Below are 24,237 nucleotides of genomic sequence, written 5' to 3'. Positions count from 1 at the left end.
CTTTTATGTAATTACAGGTGTTATGTCATTGATAAATAATTGTATATAACGAAAGACGATTTTGAACGAAAGCGGTTTATCAGACTATATTTCTAAGGATATTTTTTTTATATATTTATACAGCTATTTGTAATTCACTTATTATTATTTTTTTATTACTTGTACGATCGGTTGAATTAATTTTTACTAAAAACAAATTGAATTTATTAAAAAGTAACTATCATAATATTATTTTGTATAATATGGTTGATATCAACGTAAATGCTTTACGCAGCGCGCACACCAGATCCGTTTCATTACGATCCGTCTCAATAATGTAGTTTGGAGACGATTCTAGACGTGACGTGATGGAACGGTGAAAAGGCACACACTAAATACGTCTTTTCATCATGTTGTGCTACCCAACCAAGGAATCGTCACTCTACGTTTGAAGTCAATATCAACGAAAACTAGAACCGTGTGAGTAGTTTAGTGGTATATATATTATCAAATAAAAATAAAATAAATATTCAATTTTGTCAAAAATTTAAACTCAAATACGTATAAAAAATAACCTTGTTATGTATTTTCAATATTTTTAAATTACTATAAATACGATTTATGGAGAAATCGTTGTTTTGGGTATGAATATTTAATATCGTTAACATTTGAATTTCAATTAATCATTAACAATTTATGCAAATATTTTTATTATTATTATTATTATTTCGGGTGTTAAGCATAAGATGTTCAATTTTAAAAAGTTATGCATTTTTAATCATAAAATAATTTACATATTTTTGTGATTTAGTCGAATTTCATAAATATTTAAACTTTAAACTTTGAACACTTATAATTGTAAAAAGTATACTCGATACTGTTTCGATTGCTGTAAGCAAATATGTAAGAAACCTCGTATTAAATTTTCAAGATTTTTTCTGACTAACAATGATTTTTTCATAAATTTCTATGGCCTATTTAAGAAAATAAATAAATAAAAAAGTATAAATAAAGTAAATATAAATAAAAATGACTGAATTATAACAGATTAAAACGTATATACGTATATGTTTTTAAAATAATTTTTAAAGACAATCATATTATTTTTAATTACTTTAAATATGTTTTAATGTTTATAAATTATAATCAAGAAACTACTTTTTTCGAATTTTGAATTTGATGTACCAACATTTTCAATAAAGTTATTTACTCATTAATTTATAGTAAAAAAGGGGAATTCTCATACAAATAAGTGAAGATAGTATCACCACAGCACTCTCTTTAAGTAATACAAAAATTTTTGGTGTCTGAAAATATGGATTTGAAGTTTAATATTGTACATTTAAAAATTCTTAGATCCGAATATTTTAATAAATGCATTATTAAATGAAAAAAGTGAGCATGCTTCGTGAATTACCTAGTATCACATTCTATAATTCTCTTTTATTATTAAGTCATTTCCTTGGTTTATTTATGTGATTCTGAAAAACATTGATTTTTTTTTTTACAATACTTGAATTTAATATAGCACAATATTTTAACTAAGTTAATTTTCTTGATAACGATGAAAAATGGTAAGATTAATTTTTTAAATTATTATGTGTTGCTGTAATGACTCTGTATGTACTCGGCAAGAAAAAATGTTTACAAAAATGAATATACATACTGATGAATGTACTGATTAGTGATAAAATAATCACTTTGTATATTTTATGTTTGTAATTAGGTAACTTTTAGACAAACCCGGAACCAACGAATGAAATTTTCTTAGAATATTTCTCTTGCGAGCGCCAATATAATAAATAATAATGATAATAATAATTCAACGTTTTCCGAGGTATTTTTATGCAGGCCGGAAACGAAAAAACCAAGGTGGAAACCCTGTTTATGGGTGATTACTATATATTCGCTTTTTTTACGCGAAGGAAGTTACCTCGAAGTTTTTTATGTATGTGCGTGTGCGTGTGTGCGTGTGTGAACGACTATATTTCTATTTTAAAATCGACGTGTCATCACAATTCGTGACTAAAGAATAACCTATTTTTGAAAATCGAAGAATAATATTATAATACAATATTTTATTGGCGTTGAAAGTGTGCGGCGCGTCGGTGGGAAATAATAACATTATAATCGTTTTTTTGAATGTATGTATAGGACGTAAATTGTGTTGAATAATATGTATATACCGGTGTTGCATCGCAAATGCGAACATTTGTGACACTGATGAATACAGTAATAATATCATGATATTATAATACGCGATGCATAATTTATTTTTGAAAATACTTATATAATATGGTATCGATATATAACGTAATTTATTTTCTCGAGTATATTTTCCATTGTGCATATTATGAGAGAACTTATTTATTGACAGAATTACGTAGTCTTCATATACCTATTATTACAATAATATGTTTCACAATACTATACTTTCAGGTTATCGGGTGATGTATTATCATAATAAAATATTGTACCGACATAGGTTCAGCAAAAAATATAACCGTTTAACAATGTTTAACAAACTTGAAAGTGGATAAGGACGATTAAAACAATTATTGCGTTGTTGAACAATAACAGTCTACACATTTTAATATATTATTATTAATTATTATTATTATTAGGTAGGTACAATGTATACATAATTAAGATAATACAGTCAAATCTCGATAACTCGAACCTTGATAACTCGAAATTCTCGATATCTCGAATAATTAATATTACCCTTCAAATAAAAATAACACTTATTGTTTAAATAATCTTGTTAACTCGGAAATTAACATGACAAATTTTTGATACCTCTAATTTTGTATCCAAATTTAGTGCTAAAAATAGTTTATCAAGGCGATTATTTTTCATTTATGATTTGTTTTGTAAAACTTGACCGTTAACTAAGTATTTGTAACTTAAACCTTGGTAACTTCATACAACAGATTTCGGTTTAGTTTTATGTCGTCTGTTTGTTTAATAATTTATCGTGTGTGTAACAGTGTTAATAATACAGTGGTTGTTATGGTTCAAAATTAACAACATTATCATTTACAAAAAATGAACTTGCTTAAATTATTGGAAAAGGTGAAAAGAAAAAAACCTGAAATTCCCAAAGATCTTGTAATTTCAACGAGTACATTGTCTTCAGAAATAAAAAAAATTAAGATGTTATTTTAAAAATCTATAATTTAAAATTAATAAATTAATAAATTACATTTTTAAATGTAAAAATTATTTAAAAATAAAAACATACTTTTTAAAAGTTTTTGATAACTCGAATTTTTTTCCCCTTGAATTTCGAGTTATCAAGAGTCGACTGTATTATACAATTTATAATGAATATAAGACTTGAACTTAAATGCAATACACAAGCCTAAGTACACTTATTAAAGGTGCACGCAGTATGTATATTGTATACTTAGAAATGCAAAAACATTATTTTAAACGACACTAAAAATATGCAACGGATTTTCATGTGTTTACATTGAAAATTAAAGGAAATTTATTTAAAATGTTTAAAACTTTAAATTAGATAAATATTATAATATTATTTTTCTATGGTTTATACAATTAATTTATCTATAGGTATGATTATAAGGAATATATAAATAAATACATATTACACCTATAGGTTATACTATATTGTTGATCATAACTCATGACATAACTTACAAGATTTTTATCTTAGATCAATGTCCTTAATGATAACTTACAGTTATTTATAATTACATAACTATTGTAAAACATTTACACATACTTATATATATATTTTATATTTTTATCGCCAAATATAAGCTAAAGTAATCAAGTATTTACTAAAAAATCTATGGATAAGGTATAATGACTGATGAGCCCTCAAAGGCAAAAAATCTCTAGATAATATGCGAATATGCATTAAAAACTTTTAAATATTTCATTTGTAAAGTCGTGAAATTAATTTATAGCTCCCTTAACAATAATAAGTAAAAAAAAAAACAAAACAACAAACTTTGATCCCTCGTATAATATTAATAAGCACACGTGCAGGTAGGAACATCACACCCGCGACAATCTCAGTATATTATTATTATTATGTTATACCTATAACACGGGCATTAATCTAAGCCCAATGTTATTAAGTAGGTACACAGAAGGATCGACGTCGTATATAATATCTATCGTAAAAGATTTCTTTTTATAAGGTCGATTATTTAATTTTAGTGTTTCCACACGGAATCGTTTAAGCTCTCCCATATAATATATTATATTACGTCATTTTCAGACTTTTATATTTTTTAGATATGTACTGAGCGTGAACGGTAAAGCGCGAAAAATGTATTGGTTTTAATATTGCCCAATGACGTATTCGTTTTTTTTTTTTTAGTTTTGTCGATGTTGTTTTTTCCTATGTCGAACGAGTGACCTGAAAGTTTCACGTGACCTATCGACCTATCTTCCAATTGAAAACTTTTATCTTGTCCGGTGTATTTTAAATAGGTCGTTTTTTTTATTCTCTTTTAAAATTTCTCTAAATGCGAAGAAAACTATCGAAAAATTTTATAAAATCCAAAACTCGGCCATTTTAAAGAACAAATATTTTGTTATTTTTGTTTTTTGTATTTCATAATAATTAACTTAAAATGCTCATAAATTAAAATTGTTTTTCAACATTTTCTTTATAAACATAAAATGTAAATAACATTTTTAAAATACATAATGTTTAAATATGTAATTCGTATATTTTTATTCCAATTTAAAAGTGTAATGTTAAGTCAATACTGATAATATAGTTAACCTGTACAGTATTGTAAAGTACATATTATTATAGCATTATTCTAACTACATAGTTCGTTTATCATTTGGACACGTCACGTGTATAGGTACATAATAATATTCGCAGACTGAGTCGATGGATAATCAATAATAAATAATTACACGCTCGGAGCACAGACAATTGAAGTGTAATTATGTAGCAGTACCTATACGTGCGATTTCATAAATATACAGACTAATCTACGCTCCAAGGTCATCCGGATATGCATTGATCATTAATGGATAATATTTATCACTGATATATTAAACTACATTGATATTAAACTTTTGGATGCTGCGTTATCATATAAAAGTCTACAAGTTTACATGACTACAATTACCATTGTTAATCGCAACATCGTTATAATACATAATAATAGGTATATATATTTTTTCTTATTTTTAAATGTTAGTTTATCGTTTATCTCTCTCTATCTCTGTAATGTTGATTGCTTAGAGTGAAGATAGGAATGCCGTATTTATTATATATGTTTAATATCTTATATCAACGATTAGCTATTCCTTTCAAATAAATTACAATCTATGATCTGCAATATGCAGGGTGATTTGTTTTATCAAACAGCACTTATTATTTCAAAAAGTATAGATTTTTTTTTCAAATTTCTAGATACATGTTTTTATACAACTGTATAATATTTTAATTTATTTCCACCCTTAAATTTAATAGTTAAAAAACTATCAACTTTTGATTTTCAAATGGCAACTTATATTAATGATTTCATAAATTAATAAAGCTATTTTTTTTCATGAATTTTTATGTTACAATTTTTAACTTTTGATGATCCGTCGGCGAGTTATAGCTGCTCAAAGTTCGTTGGTTTTAGAAGGTTTTTAGGTGTTAAACATCAATACTTATTAACATCGTCATATCTGGGATTTTTATTTGTAAAATCCAGTAGCTATAATACCTAATGAATTCGATATCTTCGACCCCATGGTGTAGTGGAGAGTGGTGATAATATTTGTATCTGTTACTACCTATCCCATATACCTTATTATCAAATTATCATATAATTATAATTATTAATTGGACTAATATTATTAATTATTACTAATTATTAACTGACGACTTCTAACACTTCCCAAAACTACCTAACTTTGAGAAGCTATATCTCATCAACGGATTAACAAAAAATGAAAATTTGAATGTGATAATTCATAAAAAATATAATCATATTAATTTATGACATTTTAAGTATAGGTTGTCATTTGAGAATCAAAAGTTGATAGTTGTTTTTTTTTAATAAATATAAGGGTGAAAATAAGGAAGAGTTCTACAATTCCAAAACAGTATGGACCTTAAAGTTTGAAAAGAAAAAAATTTGAAAAAAGTCTATACTTTTTGAAATAATGAGTGTTGTTTGATAAAAAAAAATCACCCTGTATATGATGTGATTTAATTTTTAATGTAATTTCCATATCCTTTGGGTACTATCCTCATAATGTAATTGCATTTATCTATATTGACTTTTGATTACAATTTGTTCTTTTTGACGTCATCTACTGCGAAAACTAACGGTGGTTAACAATATTTTTACATTACGTATTTTTAAACATTATTCTTGCTACTTCACGTCCTACACAAAAGGTGTAACGATCAGCGTACAATTCAACTCGACGGCCGCGGCGGCGCTGCGGTGTACAGCTTAGCTGTTCCGGGAAGTATTGTTGTTTTCTATTCATTATAATATGCATTCGCCATTTTATCATGTATACTATACAGTATTACAGTATACACTGACTGACACACTTGAGCGTCTGACCTAATTCGACTCAAGTTTTTAATAACTGTATTCAAACCGAGATTAGTAAAAATCGATGTATTCATTAAATTTTTTTCTTATTTATCGAACAGTGTGCTTCTTCTTTATTTTTAACACATTACATCACAATATATAGGCACCGATGTACCTAAGTACTAAATTATCTATCTAAATCAGCGATTCTCAACCGGTATGCCACGGAACACCATTGTTTTGTGAACTGGCCTTAGATGTACCTCAAAATTATTGGAAATATAAAAAATTCATACACGCATAATAGTATATTGTAGGGTGCTGTACTCCGGGATTTTTATAAAACACCTAACGGTTCCATGAATAAAAAATGATTAAAAAACCATTGATCTAAATCTTATTCTAGGTGCGTCCATGTCCAATTTATATTTCTTATAAATGAGAGAGTGAATTTTTGGTCGTTGTACAAAACCACATACCTAAAGAATTTGATTAGGAATTTCACTTTTAGATAGTTTTTGGTTTGCTGACAAGGTTTTTTTAGGCATGGTTGCATGGATCCAACTTTTGTCCCCGGAATAATTAAGCAAAAAATATACTTGTGACACTATTTGTAAGTAATTTTTTTTAAACGTGTGCGGGATCACTTACTCTACCGTGTTAAAAATCTGTGTTGTTTTTATTTACTATACGTTTTTCCCAGGACGAGAACTAAGCCGATTTGATCATGAAGTTATTACGCTTAAACCCAAATGTACAAAAAGCGCTGTATCCAATCCTCTACCATGTACCTACTTGCGTCCTACACCGAAAAGCTCATTAACTGAGATGAACATTCAAGCTAAAATAAACCTATTTATAGTTCTATTTTATATATTTTTTTCCTAGACAATATCATGAAATATAGTTAGTTTAATTTTATCCCATTTATAAATTCGAAAATACCTATACATTATGACCTCAATGTCATCTAGTGTATTCAAGCAGTTAAATTTAAATGAATCGATCGGTTCTATAGTATTAATTATTATTATTAAGTCGTAGAAGTGAGTACGGTTGACTCGAAAGCCTAATTCAACTCACCCAGTAACCGTGACAATATAAATTTAACACAATACACGAGTTATATTATGTAACCTATAACTCGTGTATTGTGCTGCAGTTTCGATTTTCGAATTGAAGTTCGTTGAAAAGTATCAGTACTTTATTATTTTACAGCGGTGTAAAAATGCTTTATACGATTTATTTTATAAAATTGTTACGACCACATGTCCATATTATATTACCCCCCGCTGTCTCACATAATATAGTACCTATATGTAATATATACTTAATTTATTTATTTATTTATTTTATTTTATTTTATATATTATATGGTCGACCACTGGGCCAGTAATTTGTTTTTATTATTTTCACACGTTCAAATGGTATTATATTTCATATTATTCGCCCAAAGCACAAGGTGGAAAACATTCCTACCTTCATTATTTCGTCGTTACCAACTAGGTCCGTGCATACTCAGATATTGTACTTTCAAAAACATATATTTTTGATGGAATTTCATAAGTATGATGTCCCGTATGAATATCATAATATTTCGCTATAGGATTTATATAAAACATATACCCGATTGTTTATCACTTCATCAATAAATAACTTAGATGATTTTTAAGAATTTTAAAATCCCAAAAGGTGTGTGATATTAACATTAGTTTTTACATTAGAGTGGTTATAAATATCTCAATATTTTAAAATTATAATTTATACTTATTTTTTGTGTTTATTATATGAACTAATCTGATTAAAAACAAGTGTGTTATTAATCAATTAGTCGTTTGTGTTAAGTTAGGTTAAAGCATTATTGATATCTACGTATATATTTTTTATCGTTAATAGATAATTCTTTATTTCAAATAAATTTAATTATAAGTATGTTGTTTCTTCTTTGATGTACAGCGCTTTCAACGATATAAAAAAAAAAAACATTAATATACACATCCATGTATGAATTTTCAATAATGTACTGTTATTCTAACATACAATTTTATTAGGATTTTTATAAAATAATTCAAAAATCAATTAAATTGTTTGAATTTTGATTTTGATAATGCATAAGAAATCAACAATTTTTATACAAAAAAGTTCCCATGTTTTGAATAAAAAGTTGAAATCATCCCAGGAAACAAATTTCCGTATTTTATAAGTATTTAAAATGTTATGCTTGAAAATCCTAAAAATCAGAAATTGATAAGACGGTGGAGAACACGTGAATCGACAATCGTCATAATATAATGTAAACTCCACGTGAAGTGTAGTGAACCGTATTATGTATACAGTAAAATACTCGTATATCATTAGACATGAAGTATAATGTTATAATATGTTACAGTCAATGTGTTTACAAAGTCAGCAGTTGTTGATAACAGTATGTCTATGCAGCCCTCGATAATAATATCTAGTCATTTATTACCATGTCAAGATTATTTCATCCATAAAATAATTAATAGGTATGATTTACCTACTTATCGCGGCGTAGCAAAATAGTAACACAATAATCATAATTCATGTAATTAATGATCGGTTATAAATGTGCGGAGGATTTTTTGTCTGGTACAACAACGCTAAATTTTTAGCTAATCAGATGTATTATTATAGCAGACAAACAACATACAACTAAATAACTCTCGATAACCTAACCTGACCACAAACGCAAAGTAAAAATAATTTATCTACTCGTCTATTATTCGCATATATTGAAATCGAATAAAATTTAATTTAATATTAACATAGGTATAAATAAATTTATTACAGACATAGAATAATATAGATAATGTATAAGACACAAGACTATTTTTTAGATCATCGCATTGATTTTATTATTTTTCATTTTATTAACAATCAGCATTGAAAATCCTTATTTTTATTTTATTTTAAATTCAATATTATTCAATGATTTTAAATTATTCGCAGTATATACTATGTAACTGTTATAAACAAATAATTGCAAGTCCCATAAATTTAATATAAATTGTCAGATTCAATGACAGCACTGTTCGCAGCGTCCTTGCGCACGCTTGTGTGATCGATTTTAATATTATATTGTTATTACTCATATTACATTAGTAATTGAAGGAATTGTACAAATACATCGCGAATATTACAATCAAATTTAACATCGTGTGTTTTGTAAGTACAATTTATACAGTACAGTGGTGTGTAATGTAATGTTGTGTTAAAGATTGTAATGTCGCAATCAGTGTTATACAAGTAACTTGACAATTATTTAGATAAAATAATAGATAAATCTCAATCTCAAAACATTTATAAAGATAATTTAAAACTTTCAGAATTTATAAAAAAACATTTCTGCTGTAAATGTAATAATATATAATATTAGAGTTTCAATTTGTTTACATATAAAAATGAAAACCCATATGACATGTATTAAATACGACTATAAATCGCGTTGTTACTTGTTAACAGTGAATGAACAATATAGGTTATCGCAAAATAATTTAAGTAAGATATAATATACAAGAGGTATAAGAACTCAAAAGTTTGAATAAATAAGCCAGGGTTATTGCTTAGAAAAGGTAATATAAAATACCAACCCCACAAATATTTTACAAAAATAAAATAGTACATTTTGTCACAAAAATCTATATAATTTATCTCAGATAAGCATTTTATTTGAATGGATAGATAAAAAGACACTTTAAATTAAAGAAAAAGATAAAATATACTCGTTTAATATGATACCTGTCTTTATTTGAAAAGATGTAACTCACCACCAAAATATTCTTAGTATAATATGAACACTTATTAATTGATCATAATTTTCGTAATCTTATATGATTTATTACATAGAGAAAAACTAATTATTGTGGTATATCGTTAAAAAAATAAAAGTAATATTAAAATAAATTAAATATTGTATTTAAATAAAATTTTGAAACTGATGAGTACTTGACCATAGTATTATAAAACAAATTTGTATAAATATTAAATAGTGAAAAAAACAATTATTGTCTACTTTACCTTCAAAATTAGGCAATTGTTGTAATCAATAAAAATTATTTAGTTTATAAATTTATTGAAAATTTTGATGAACCTAATTAAAAGTTCGAGTGAATCAATTTTCAATTTTTATATATTAAAGATACCTATTACCTCTTTCTTTAAAACGATTTTACAAAATAAATAATAAAAGTACATAAAATATATTATGTAATATTAGATCTTTACGAATTATAAATTTCAATAGATATTAATATTAATTACTACAACATTTTTAAATCGCCTAACTTACATAATATCTTCCAAACCCATTATCATGTGGATTTATAATACTCAAGAGTCAAGATTAAATAGGTAACTCAAAAACGATTTGTTAAATTTTTAGTTTTTATGCATTAATGCGTTCTGTAGAAAAACTATCCGATAAATAATTTACATCGAGAAGGGGGCTGTAATTTGAAAAACAGAAGTTTGAATCTCCACAGGACGTTTCTTATGTATACCACTCACACGTTATGTGTATTATTATAGTGCAGCACATTTGACGATAAAATAATATAGAAAACCGTTTGCAGCGTACACACATTTCTGGTGTTGTGCCACTCCACGATTGTGGGTAGTGGGATGGTTCCCGGGCCCGGGATCGGCGGAATTCTACCCTTATTGTACGTGCACCTATATGTACAGTATATTCGAGGCACAATGGAAATACGTAGTGCAGATAGGTCAGAAAAAAAACACAGTCCGCACGTCGACCGGAATCCATAAGAATTTTTCCATTACGACTATGACATCATCACGCCGTCGCCTCGGAAGTCGGTGGCCGGCATTAATGGCTTGTACTTTTATCCCATCCATCCCACCGGCCGTTTTATTATATTATTATTATTATTGTTATAGCGCGGTTTTTCATGGTTCTCCCGTTTCAAAGGATTCTGACATTCGACGCTTTTAAACCCTTTTTACCTACCTGAAAACATTCTTTAACGTTCTATACGTCATATTTATGCGATTGCAGTGCACCAACCGAAAAAAGCGAATTCGTAATTTTTCTTTCGACCAATGTAATGAAATAATAATGTTTCGTTTAAATGTTTAATATAGTATTGTTTATCACCATTAGGATCACGGTTTTTGGTAAAAAGTTTCCGAATCTTACTCCATTATTCTTATACTCGATAGTATAGGTAATAGATAATAATATTACAACATAAATATTTGTAATAAAATAAAACATATAGGTACGAGTAGTTTTAGCAAACAAACTTCTCATGTATTTGCTATGTCTTATCATCGTCAAAAAAAAGATGAGCAAGTGGGTACCGTTCTGCTGTACATTAGGTGTTAAATGGGACACTACTATGAACGTGTAAAATTTTTATTCAATGATACATTATTGTATACGTAAATCGATTCTAAGAGGAAACAGTCTTTCAGCCTTTATAACTATTCATTAAGTATATTTAATGATAGGTTTTTTTGATATAGCTATATTAAAGTGATAAGTTATTAATTAAAATAATCAATAGTTTTTTATATGAAAATAATAATAAAAAAAAATTATTAGAACGTTATCGTCCTCTTATGATATCTATGCAGCTAGTGCATTGTGCTGCAAGTAGGTACTGTGTATAAAATGTTATATATATATAATTGACTTTTGACTTTTATAGCTGTTTTTATTGTTTTTATGTTTCGATAACTTTGACTATTACGAACCGCATTAAACTAGGTAAAGATTAAATTTATTACGTTTCAAGGTAGCCATATAGTTATACAACACAGATTTTTTAAAAATTCCAATTTTTTGTTTGGTTTTTCTAATTAAAAAAAAAAAAAAATACTGAGAAATTTTAATTTCGAGCTCTTTAAAGTACCACATAGATCCAATTTTTTATCCAAAACTACCATCTAAGTCGATAAGTTGATAATCGATTTTTTTCGACTATTTATCGTGTATACCTACAAAATAAAACAATTTCTCAGTACATTTCTCTATATAATCAATATATTCATCGTGTCGCTCAGAATCTAATATAATATCATAAAATAACACTATAGTCTATAATGTGTATTTGATTAATTAACCTAAATATAAAGAACGGGACAGACCAAACTTTCCAAACTCATAAGCCACGTTAAAAAAATACTGATAGGTACTCGTACAATAATATTCGACTTATAAAACATTTTTTTTTTTTAATATGCTTATTATTTTTCAAATATTTAAAAATTTGTTATTTTTTCTAACACTATACCTAGTATACGTCATTCACATGTGCTGTGTAAACATAAAACAACAATTTACAGCTTATATACAACAGTATAAAATATTTATTTTCTTTTTTAGCTTGTATTTTTGTTAACATAATTTATCGTAAAATAAATTAATGACTTGTTTGTGAATTAAGTATGTATTGTGCTTTGAAAACTTTTAAGTTTTGTAAAATAATTTGAATTCAGAAAACATCTCGATAAAATCCTGAGAGGTTACATATTATTCAAATAAGATATACTTTTAATGCTTAAACTCAGCCCCCTGAGCTTTTCCTTATTTGCGCTGTTGCAGCATATTATAATATAATATATTATTTAACGTCCGAAAGCGATGGGAATGATTTGTTAATACCCTATAGAAATGATTTGGTTCGTTGCATTATTAAACATATATTATTTTATATTCACACTATATTCTGGTTGAAAAGTAACTAAAACTAGGTACTAATAAAATGATTTCGGACCATCCATCATCATCAGCACAATTTTGTCGAAATGAGTAAGAGAAAAACTTTGTTTTCAACGTATTGTGCTCTATAGACCATAACTATTGACTGTTTGACTACTTTGATCAATTCTTAAGGTACGAATTTGAACGCTCAACTTTGTTGTGTATCTATTGACAATATGATTGGGCAAGTACTTCGCATTACTTTGCAAAGCCGATTGAAATTTCAATCGTATTTTGCGTGTTCTAACTTCTATGTAGTAAAATCGATGTTAATATAGAGTGACTACTAATTGATAAGAAGAATGTAAATGAATCATGGAATTTGGAGCAACAAAAAAAGACAAAAGAAATTTTGAAATATATGACACACGTATGTATCTCTTTACAAAATATTCTTATAAAAATTATTGAGTTACAATTTTACATATTATTATGATAAGGGGTGGATTAAAGGAAAAAAAAATAAAAAATGTGGATACAATTTTTGCTATAAAAAAAGTTCCGGTATTCGTCTTATATTACACAAGAACACAACGCTATTAGTGTTATGATACCTAGAAAAAATGTTATCTTCTGTAAATTATTTTACTCGTAAAAAAACAAAGCAAATATTTTCACATATATAATAATAAATTGAATACCATGTAATTCCTAATTAGTTATTAAGTTAAATGTTATCACAAAACTAATACGATCACACAAAGTCATAAGGATTAGAATGCTATTTTATGATATCAATTTTATTGTATTACAAAATTTAGATTTATTAGACAAATAACGTCAGATCACTAACCAAAATTAGCGAGTGTAATGGTGATGCATAGAATAATAAAGAAAAATATATTTTTTAGAAACCTCTAATTTTGTTAAATAGTTTAATATACCTACTAAATAACTAAATTATATTCAACATTTTCTGATAAACCTTAAATATAATGTTAGGCTCATTTTTAAACGACGTTGCATGGAATGGAGTCAATCACATTTTAATGAGAAATATATTATAGGGACATTTATAATATGTTGATATAAAAATATTTTCTAGTTGGACTTTATGGTGACATCTCACTGATATTGTGACGAGTATAATACATAAATTAATAAATGTAAATTAGTGTGTGTTTGTTTTGAATTTTGTATCACCATTCGATTACGTGAATGGTATATTGGTGTGTTATTTTTAATCGGTAATTCGCTGCAGGCACATTAGGTCAAAAGTGTGATATCGCCCCACAAAACTGTCTATAGGATTTTAGTTTTGATGAATTTTAATTTTGAAAATGGATTCTGATTCGTTAATGCATTTTGATGAAGTATCAATGATGTTTATTTCCTTTATTGTAGATACAAATAGTTAATGGAACATCGAAAATCGCTCTGATTGAATACATAATTAAGTAATATTTATTGTAAATAAATTCAAATTCATTTTAAAAACTAAAATCTATTTGACCGAAGTACCATCCACAACAAATTATCGAATGAGATTAACTTTAAATAAAATTTTTTTGTTTAACGTCTACTGAAATACACTTGAAATTTTTTAAACTTATGTGTTATAAGTTATAACAATATGTCAATATATCGTTGTTGATTGGAAAAATAAAATAAAAATAATGATATTTTTTGTCCATGTAGGTACTCGTCGTATTACAATTATATTATTTACGTCTCAGCCTATTGTGTCCAATAAACGCATTTAATTTTCTTCCCCATCACAAATCACAATATATATACATATATATATATATATATATAATAAACATAATTGATCCGTTTGATTACACACCACGTCGAAATTGTTAACGTTAATCCAATCATGTCGTGTGTATTACAGTGAGTATGCATTTGTGCAAGTAACACGTGCGGTTGTTGTTCAGACGCTTAACAGTATAATATGTGATATCGATGGGCGCAGAATTATGTTTTGTAATTATCTAAGAGCTAAAAATATTCTTTACACTCGAAAACAATAATAATAAACTGATATTGTCTATTCGTCTAGACGCCAGAACTATAATATTACACCTAATTGATATAATAATAATAAGTAATATACTAATATACAATAATGTTTAATACCTAAACACTCAACACAGCATATTTAAGCACATGTTATTATTATTGCGTCCAATGTCCATATTATATAGTCCACTAAATAAAAATTATATTATACAAGATGAATGTATGAAGCGTGAAGAATATTAACTATCTTTTTTTTCTTGAGTAACGCAGTTACTCAAAATTTGATGTTAAGAATTTTTTAATATATTCAAAAACCATATTTTTACCAAAATGTTTGTATTATTTTTTATTACTAAAGGATAGTATCGACGAAAATGAAAACTTCTATTTTTCATTTAATAGCCCCTTGTCAACTATGAACAATTTTTCTGAAAATTATTTCGACTTATGCGAATAAAAATTTAAACGAGCAGTTTTTGATTCATCTAATTCAGTGTACTAAGGATATTAATTATAATAGTTTATGATAACGAGTTTGGGAGGTATAGACTATGGAGGTTACGATGAGTAGATAATTTTAGTAATTTATATTAATTTATAATAATAAACAAAAGATTCAATAATACATTTATTTCATATTTCTATACTACTATTTTACATTTATTATCAGAATAAACCGTTTAATATTTGAAATATTATTATATTATGTTTAAATTATAAATTAGGCACATCAAAATGTTTTAGAAAAATATCCACTAAATAATTTACAGTGCAAAGGGGGTTATTTATCGTTTTAAAAACAGAGGTTTGTATCGTCTCAGAACTTTTTTTAAAAGTACACGAAATCTCAAGAATTTTAAAATGTGGTCTTTAAGTATACCTATTTCAAAATTTCAAAAGTCAGAATTTGAATGTTAAATGAAAAAATTGTGGTGAGATAGATGGATAGATCAGCTTGTGTTATAATATAATATAAAAAAAACTAATTACAAATTCAAAGCATATTGCACAAAAGAAAATTTATCGAATGGTTGAGTAACTACAATGTAATTTATAATTTTTAATAAATCTGTAAATGTATAATTATTTTTATAAAAAGTGAAACCTTTATCGCATATTTATGCGCGAGCATTACACCGCAGTGACCGTTATATAATTAATGTATACGCATTATACAACAAAATACAAGTACGATAGCTACTGGATGATTATTAATAAAATAGAGTATCCATTGTCACGAACGATAACAAGTTTTTATATTATTTCGACTATTTTATTTTCTGTCGTAAATAAGCTATAAAAAATAATATGATATAAAATAGCGTTATATATATTATATCATTGTAGTTTTATAGCACCCGTGATGGGGTGGTATATTAGAATAGGTCGTCTGTTCTATCCCATAACAAAAATAACATCCAATTAGTGTAATATATAATATATTATACATTATTTCTATGAGCCATAAAATGTAAAAAGTCACTTTTTGTTTGTACCAAAACAAAACCCTACTTTTTTACCCATAGACATTACACATCATAAATTATAATATACTGGCCTATTTGTGCACGCAAAGCGATCAGTTATTTTAGGGTGCACTTCTTATATGTATGATTCTTAAATGTTATTCCAACGAGTTATCTGAAATTAGTAAATACTAGAAGATTTTGGGAATCAATGATTTTTTGTAATGTTTCTGAATTTTAGTTTTCAACTTGAAATAATTATTGCGGCCCTTATTATACCAATTAAATAGTAGATAACTATTAGAAAAGTACCTAATAATTTTGATAGTAGTATTTTTCGTGAATAATTATGTATTTATTTATTTACCGTAGTATTTTTCTAAATAAAAATCATAAAACCAAATTAAAAATGTGAAAACACACATTTAAGATAAGTTTAGAACATGCTTTTTAACAGAATGACTAGATTTTTACTATTGTCCCATATCTGTGCGAAAAAAGCATATTCTACGATTATTTTTAGAATACATCACTGTATATATAATATACAAAATTACATTACTAAAAGCCACAACAATGCTTTATGTTTGACCGGTCACTACTACAGACTACCCTATACAGGCAAGGCCAGTCTATACTGTCGAACTGTGCACCGTATGGATTATACCACTGCTGGTGCAAATGTTTTCTGTAACTCCTTTTCCTAGAAATAGGATTTTTTTTGTAACATATGGTGCATTGCTCAACAGCAGACAAATAATAAGAAGAAAAAAGTAACAATTGTAAGTATTTCGCTCTTCGATCATTGCTGTCAAATAAATATAATAATAATGCCGCACAATACCGATGCTAGTGCAAAAGTACACGATCATATATATTTTATCATATATATATTTTTTTACTTTTCATAGTTTTTGATTTATGTCAGTAATTTTTACGAACCGTACCTAACTGTTTCAAACTAATGACATCACTTTTTTTTGCACATTTCTGCATATCTGATGATTATAGCATAAATGTTTTCGTATATTTTGATATTGGTTATTACACATATTGAAGTAAAATGATATTATGAGTATATGTACCGTTTTCGAAACTTAATTTAGATGTAAATAAATACTTCATCGAGTAGAAAATTCTAATATGATATAATTTTTTTTTTATTCGGTACACTCCTATCGTTTTTCATAAACTACTTTGTACCTATATATTGTATCGTCTGTAACTAGAAATGAACTTTTTGAATTTTGTAAAGCGATTTCACTGAAAAACTATTTCTTTTGCATTAAGTGTCCAATTAAAATGTTTTATAATTATTTGAAATCCTAGCTCTGTACTTGTACTCTGCGAATATAAATAAAAATTAAACGCGAGCGGGTGGACGTACATACTTTTCGCATTCGGAAAGCCGGCAGTACACTGGTTTGACATTGGTCTATCGAAAAACAATACCGATCCACAAAAAGGTCGGTAAACATCAAACGAAAATGTTTTTCGACCGGCTGTTGACGAACTATACAGTGTAATACCGGCTTTAGATGGAAGCAACAAAAGTGGCATAATATTCTCATAATATAAATGTTTGGAACCGAATAATAAGTTCACAGAGTAAACACACAATGGGACGTATTTGTTTTACGCGATGTCACTTTTGTTTACCACAAATCTATCGCTTGTCTTTATCGCTACGATGATGGTTTGTACACACACCAACGACGTAAACGGGTCACGCGAAAACGTGACATTCTCATCGCGTAGGTATATAGATAATACTACCAACAGACATATTATTTTCGTCTCACCCTAAAATACTCGACAGACGTTCCAAATACCTAGAATATCTTTTTTTCATTACTGTTATTATTATTGTTATTATTTATTTTCGCATCAACATCGTACGTTTTTAATAAAAGAAATATGCTTGGGGTGAAATTTAAATCGCGACTAAAAATATATCATGTTTGTTTAATGCTTTATTATTATTATTGTTGTTGTTGTTACAGCGATTTTGTTGTTCATTTATTTGACTTCAATTTGATTTGTTTTATTCGAAATTTAAATATTTCCCTTATGCATACTGTTAATATTGTACATAGTGATTCCCCAAATTTTTCATGAATTTATCAAATTATGATTTTTGGAACTTTTAAATAATATACTAATTAAAAACCTTTTACTCAAATTTTTGAAACGTTTTTATCTACTTAAAAAGTATTCAGTGGTAATAAATACTTCTGTTTTTTAGATAACAACCCCCTTTTTTACTAACCTAACCTAACTATTTAGTGGATATTTTTATTATTTTTAATTCTTTTGAGTAGATTTTGAGTTATTTAACTATTTAAGTATTTGTTTTAAAGATAATAGTTGTCAAAAATATAAAATATATGTTACACCAAATCTAATATTTATAATATGTAGACTATTTTTTATAAATTATTAATTTTGATAAATTAATATTAATTGTCTACTGAAGTTTTCAATTTACCATAGACCTCAAATGACCGTATCTTCCAAACATATTATTTTGGACTTATTATGCTTAATACATACATTTGTAAAAAAAAACTTAAAAATTACTCGTTCGATTTTGATTTTGATACATAAATATTTTCAAAAAAATTATCCACTAAATAATTTACTGTATAAAAGGGATATTTTATTGTCATTTAAATTACCCTAATAATATATAAATTTAAGTTTATATCAGATTTTGTTTATTTATTTCAAACAATAAATGTATAAAATCAAAGAAACTTCTAAACAAAGTCTGGTTCTGTGCAGGCATAACACACATAAAGTATACTATATTAAATTGAATAAAAATATATTTTATGTTATATTATACACATACAATACGTATTACGTATATAATATTATATAATATATTGTATATGTATTTATATATTGTGTATATATAATACAAATATATATCAGCTGATGAGTATTTCCTCTAACGTTTTGAATTTTATTTGAAGCAGGAAATTCTAGCGAATGCATTGCAAATATTATATATATACATTATACATATATTATATTGACTTTCACGAGTTTATTAGTTTATTTCGTTAGCGAAGTTATCTAAGATGAAAGGATCACTGCGTATGACGAATAAAACTGCTACAAAATACAAATACAATCAAAAGCTTGCACAGCTTTACGACTATTTCCTTTAAAGACATAGCTGTATAGTAATTGCAGTTGACATAAGAAACCGTTCATTTTTTGTTGCCCCCAGGGACTTAAACGTGTCTATAATGCACTAAACGAATACGATTATAAAATATATAGTTCAAACACATTCATTGCGTAGATACCGGCCGTAATATAGGTGGGAATGTGGGATCATAATATTGTATCAAAGTGACTGAGCATAAAAAAATAAATTAAATTATAAAACATCCGTTTTATAACAGATTAAAAATTATTATTTTTTTTTTTAAAATACGATTAAGGCAGCGTTGATATTAATTTTTTTTTTTTCATAATAACGATTGGCAACTAGAACGAAAATGACAAATTTCAAGATACTATAATAATATTGCGATCATAGGCGGAATGTGTTGTGCAAAGGTACAGTTACTCCATGACATATTACCTTTTCAGTGAAAGTGGAGTAGAATTGCGCGTGGTGAGGAAATAATATGATTTGCCTCTTTAGACGTGTACGACGTAGCAATTTTTTTATAAATATATTTTAAACGGTAAATAGAAAATTTTACAATTACTTTTAATGTTGTGCGTTTCAAATATTTTGTCTCATATTTTAATTTACTATAATAAAATCAAGATATCACAAGAATTTTTTTTTAGATAAATGCGAATAAGATAAAATAAACAGTAAATAATGTTAAAAAGTTAAATTAAATTATAAAGCTCCGATACCAAGAATATTATTATTAGTTTAAACAAAATATCATACACATATATATATATAATGATAACATAAATATTCACTATACTACTGTATACGTAAAATAAAGGAAATTATGATTATTAAATAATATATATATCTATAATCTATGGTGTGTTTAAGCGTACTAGTTTTTTGGAAAATGGAATTATTATTTGTTCTTAATAATGTAGCTGTACATGTTTTTTACAGCATTTCCATCTGACATATCCATCAGTCCGCTGTTTGATATATCGAAATGCGTGTCCATTCACTATTAACAAATATCTCTTTTTTCGAACTTACAAGTATATGACGAATTTCATTCTCGATTTTAGAAAATAAATAAAAAACGTTAACACTACGAATAAAAGTTCTGTACCGTTGGTAAGACTATGAATACTCACTACCACAACTTAAATACGAACACAGTTACATTGCGTACATTGCCCATATAAGTAATATTATTGTCTATTCGTAGCTACATGAATATTAACAACAAATATAATTTTGAATATAAAAGAAAGATTATCTGAGTAATATCCAATTACTTCTTAGTTAGAGTAAGCTTGTATGACATTGACAATAATTAATACTAAGTAACCTACTATTATGGTAATACACGGATCGCACAAACAGCGTGGATACTACAGTGTTATATATTTGGCACGTTGCATATTGGAAATAAAAATAATACAGCGCGCGCAATAGTTACGTTTATAAAGGTAACGGCGCAGTCGTTAGATTATTTTAGTTGCAAAAATATATTGTTTTAGTCCCTTATCTTAAATAATAATTACTTGAAATTTACAACACTTAAAAAAAAATTATTTATAAGTTTGAATATTATTTTTCTGTGTGCGCTTACATAATTTCTATACATAAATCTTATGAGTTATGATTAAATATTCATATAAGTATAATTATTAATTATATTATAATGTTTGGTAAACTTAAAGTTTTATATTTAATTATTATAATTTATGATATAGATAGTACTAACTTGTAATATTATATTCTCACTAATTTTATAATTTTACTCAACGTCAAGGAACCTAACTTAAGTAATGACGTATGCTTACAATATATAAAATGCAAAGGTCAATGTTGCTATATTATTTGAAGGGCAGTAATATGTTATTTCTTCCATTAATATAATTTTAAATACACGATAGACTATACAATTTTATATTTGTCCACCTCTCCGCCAAAAAGAGATAAAATAAAAATAAAATAAGATCAGTTCAAGTTTCCTGACTGTGATCAATATAATATTATTCATTCATTATTATAAATCAATTCTCTTTTAATCGTCTAGGTGACGTTTTCGATTAAAATATATTTTAATACTACTTACCGAAAGCAGAGCGTGGATTAAGTCAGCCTTTACGGTGGATAACGGTTTTCCTGTTATCAAAATAGTGAACGTCTCGTCTTTCTCGGACGCCATCAAACTTCCAAACCACGATTTTTTTGTTAGTTCCGGAGAAGATTCCGGTGTCGGTTTATACGGTGTGTCCATGTCAACTGTTTACACAAAATACATAAAATAAAAGGAATGCATAATTTTATCAACTGTATTTTGGTCTTTGGTAGTCATAAAACTTAAGATTGTTTAAATTTAGTTTGTTTTAAAAAAAAAAAAAGCGTCACCGTTTTTAACCTATATCGCTATTTTAAATGGTTAGGCAATCATAATGAAATATTGATGCATAATTACTTTGAGGTTTACGTCTGTGGAATTTTGGTGACCCCAGTACGCTGTTTCGGATCGATGTAAGCCTTGATTTCCAATGGTTGGACAGGTGTTGAGGAGATCCTGGAGGCGTGCAGATGACCACTGAAATAATAATACATACGCATTATTCATATTACCTAAGTTATAAATTTTAGTCTACTCGATATTGCATCATAATATTATTTTATATTTTATTTATATTATATCAGTGTTTTGGATTTACTGTGGTTCGGAGATGAAGGTACTTCGACTTTTGCCTGCTTCGCGTGGTGTACGGGCGACGGGGGAACAGGTGCCGAGCACGAGCTGTTTGTGTCCAACGTCTGGTTGTGTGCAGAAATGTAATTGCCGTGTGGAGAAATTGATGAGTTCTTTGACTGTTGACTTTTGTGGTGATTGTGGTAACGATAGTTTGAGTTATTTGACCTAATAGTCGTAAAATAATGACAGGTCCGTTAGTACCGAAAATGAAATAGTTTTCCCTTTTTACCAAATGTTACCTTTGAGGAAGGGGTGATAATATACCAGCTAAGGTCGAAGAACTGGCTAAACTTGAACCACCGCACATGTTGCCGCCCGCAGAACTTACGTTGTTATAACTTCCTCTCCTGTAGTAGATACGATTTCTGTGGTAGAGAAAAAAAAATTAACGTTACAAACCTTAAGCTACAAAGTTTCACACATTTTGTTCAACGCTTTTAGTCTTAGATAGTACTCGAAAACAGATTATTAAAATACACACAAAATTATATTTTCAGTTATTAAAGGAGCTATAATCATCATTAAAAGCAGAAGACATTGTTAGTCATATTGATGATAGTAATTATATTATTTTGTATTTAGAGAAATAAATAATATTACATGAAATCTAAGTTAATTACGTTAAGTACAGTCAAGCTTAAGAAATATGGTGTTGTTGTTATGTAGATAAATGTCGAAGAATGATTTAGACGATTATTTTTGGGTTTTTTTGTTTTTTTTTTTATTATTTTACTAAGACGACAATGGTGTCAGCGATTTAATATAGTGTTTTTTTTGTTTTAATATTTAAAATACTATAAAAGTAACTTTTACTTTTTACGATGAAGCGGTCACGTCATGACATGAAAAACTTTTTCCACGACAAATGACCATTTTGCACAAAATTATAAACTTACAAATAACTATTACAAGTTATAATATTTTAAATAAATAAACCAAAAACCCAAACATTTTATTAAAATTCAAGTTTCACAATCGTTTTAAGTACAAAAATATAGATATAGTATAATATTAAATATAGTGTCAATAAAACGTCGCATGGCTGTTTACCATTTGTTAACAGCTTTTAAAATTATATTTTTACTTGAGATTTGTAAAAAAAAATGTATTGTTTGCTTTTATTTTAAGATGGAAAATAATACACAACAAAATTAAATAGGTACCTATTCACATTTTTTTAAATTAATGCGTATACCTATTATAATAAGAAATACCGATAGTTGCTGATAATAATAATACTAATATAATAATTATCGAATATATATTTTTTTTATAAATAAGAACAATATTCAAAATTGTGCGTATAACATTAAACTACATAATTTTGGTTAATATGTGATTACTTCACTCGTTAAAAGTATTCATTGATATTTCATTTAAGTTTCATCTAACACACTATAGGCAATAATATATATTTAAATTGTTGTATAGATTATATGGATATAGACGAAAATTCTATCATTGTAAAAATTATATTTTATTATTCAGCTCATTCAAAATGTTTAAAAAATAAAAAACAATTTATACCATAAAAATCATTTCAATTATTTATAAATGCAAGTTGTCTCATTGTTCTCACTACAACGATCTCTTTTGGTAATAAAAATATCATTTAATACCTAACATCTATTTTATACCAACAACAAACAAAC

General features: G+C 26.8%; 1 protein-coding gene across 2 annotated transcripts in view; it reads right to left on the bottom strand.

Annotated features, from left to right (window-relative positions):
• Positions 1–24,237, bottom strand: part of LOC114127544 (serine/threonine-protein kinase BRSK2) — a 94,853-nt gene that overhangs the window by 15,426 nt on the left and 55,190 nt on the right. For both annotated transcript variants that reach the window (XM_050205901.1, XM_050205900.1), the window contains exons 9-12: positions 22,825–22,950; positions 22,548–22,750; positions 22,307–22,426; positions 21,944–22,113 (exon numbers count right to left, since the gene is read on the bottom strand). In XM_050205901.1, coding sequence (XP_050061858.1) covers positions 21,944–22,113; positions 22,307–22,426; positions 22,548–22,750; positions 22,825–22,950 — 619 coding nt within the window. The remainder of the gene's footprint in view (positions 1–21,943; positions 22,114–22,306; positions 22,427–22,547; positions 22,751–22,824; positions 22,951–24,237) is intronic.

The sequence above is a fragment of the Aphis gossypii genome, chromosome X (assembly GCF_020184175.1).
Source record: "Aphis gossypii isolate Hap1 chromosome X, ASM2018417v2, whole genome shotgun sequence".
Lineage (NCBI taxonomy): Eukaryota > Metazoa > Arthropoda > Insecta > Hemiptera > Aphididae > Aphis > Aphis gossypii.
This window is presented reverse-complemented; position numbering and strand designations above follow the sequence as displayed.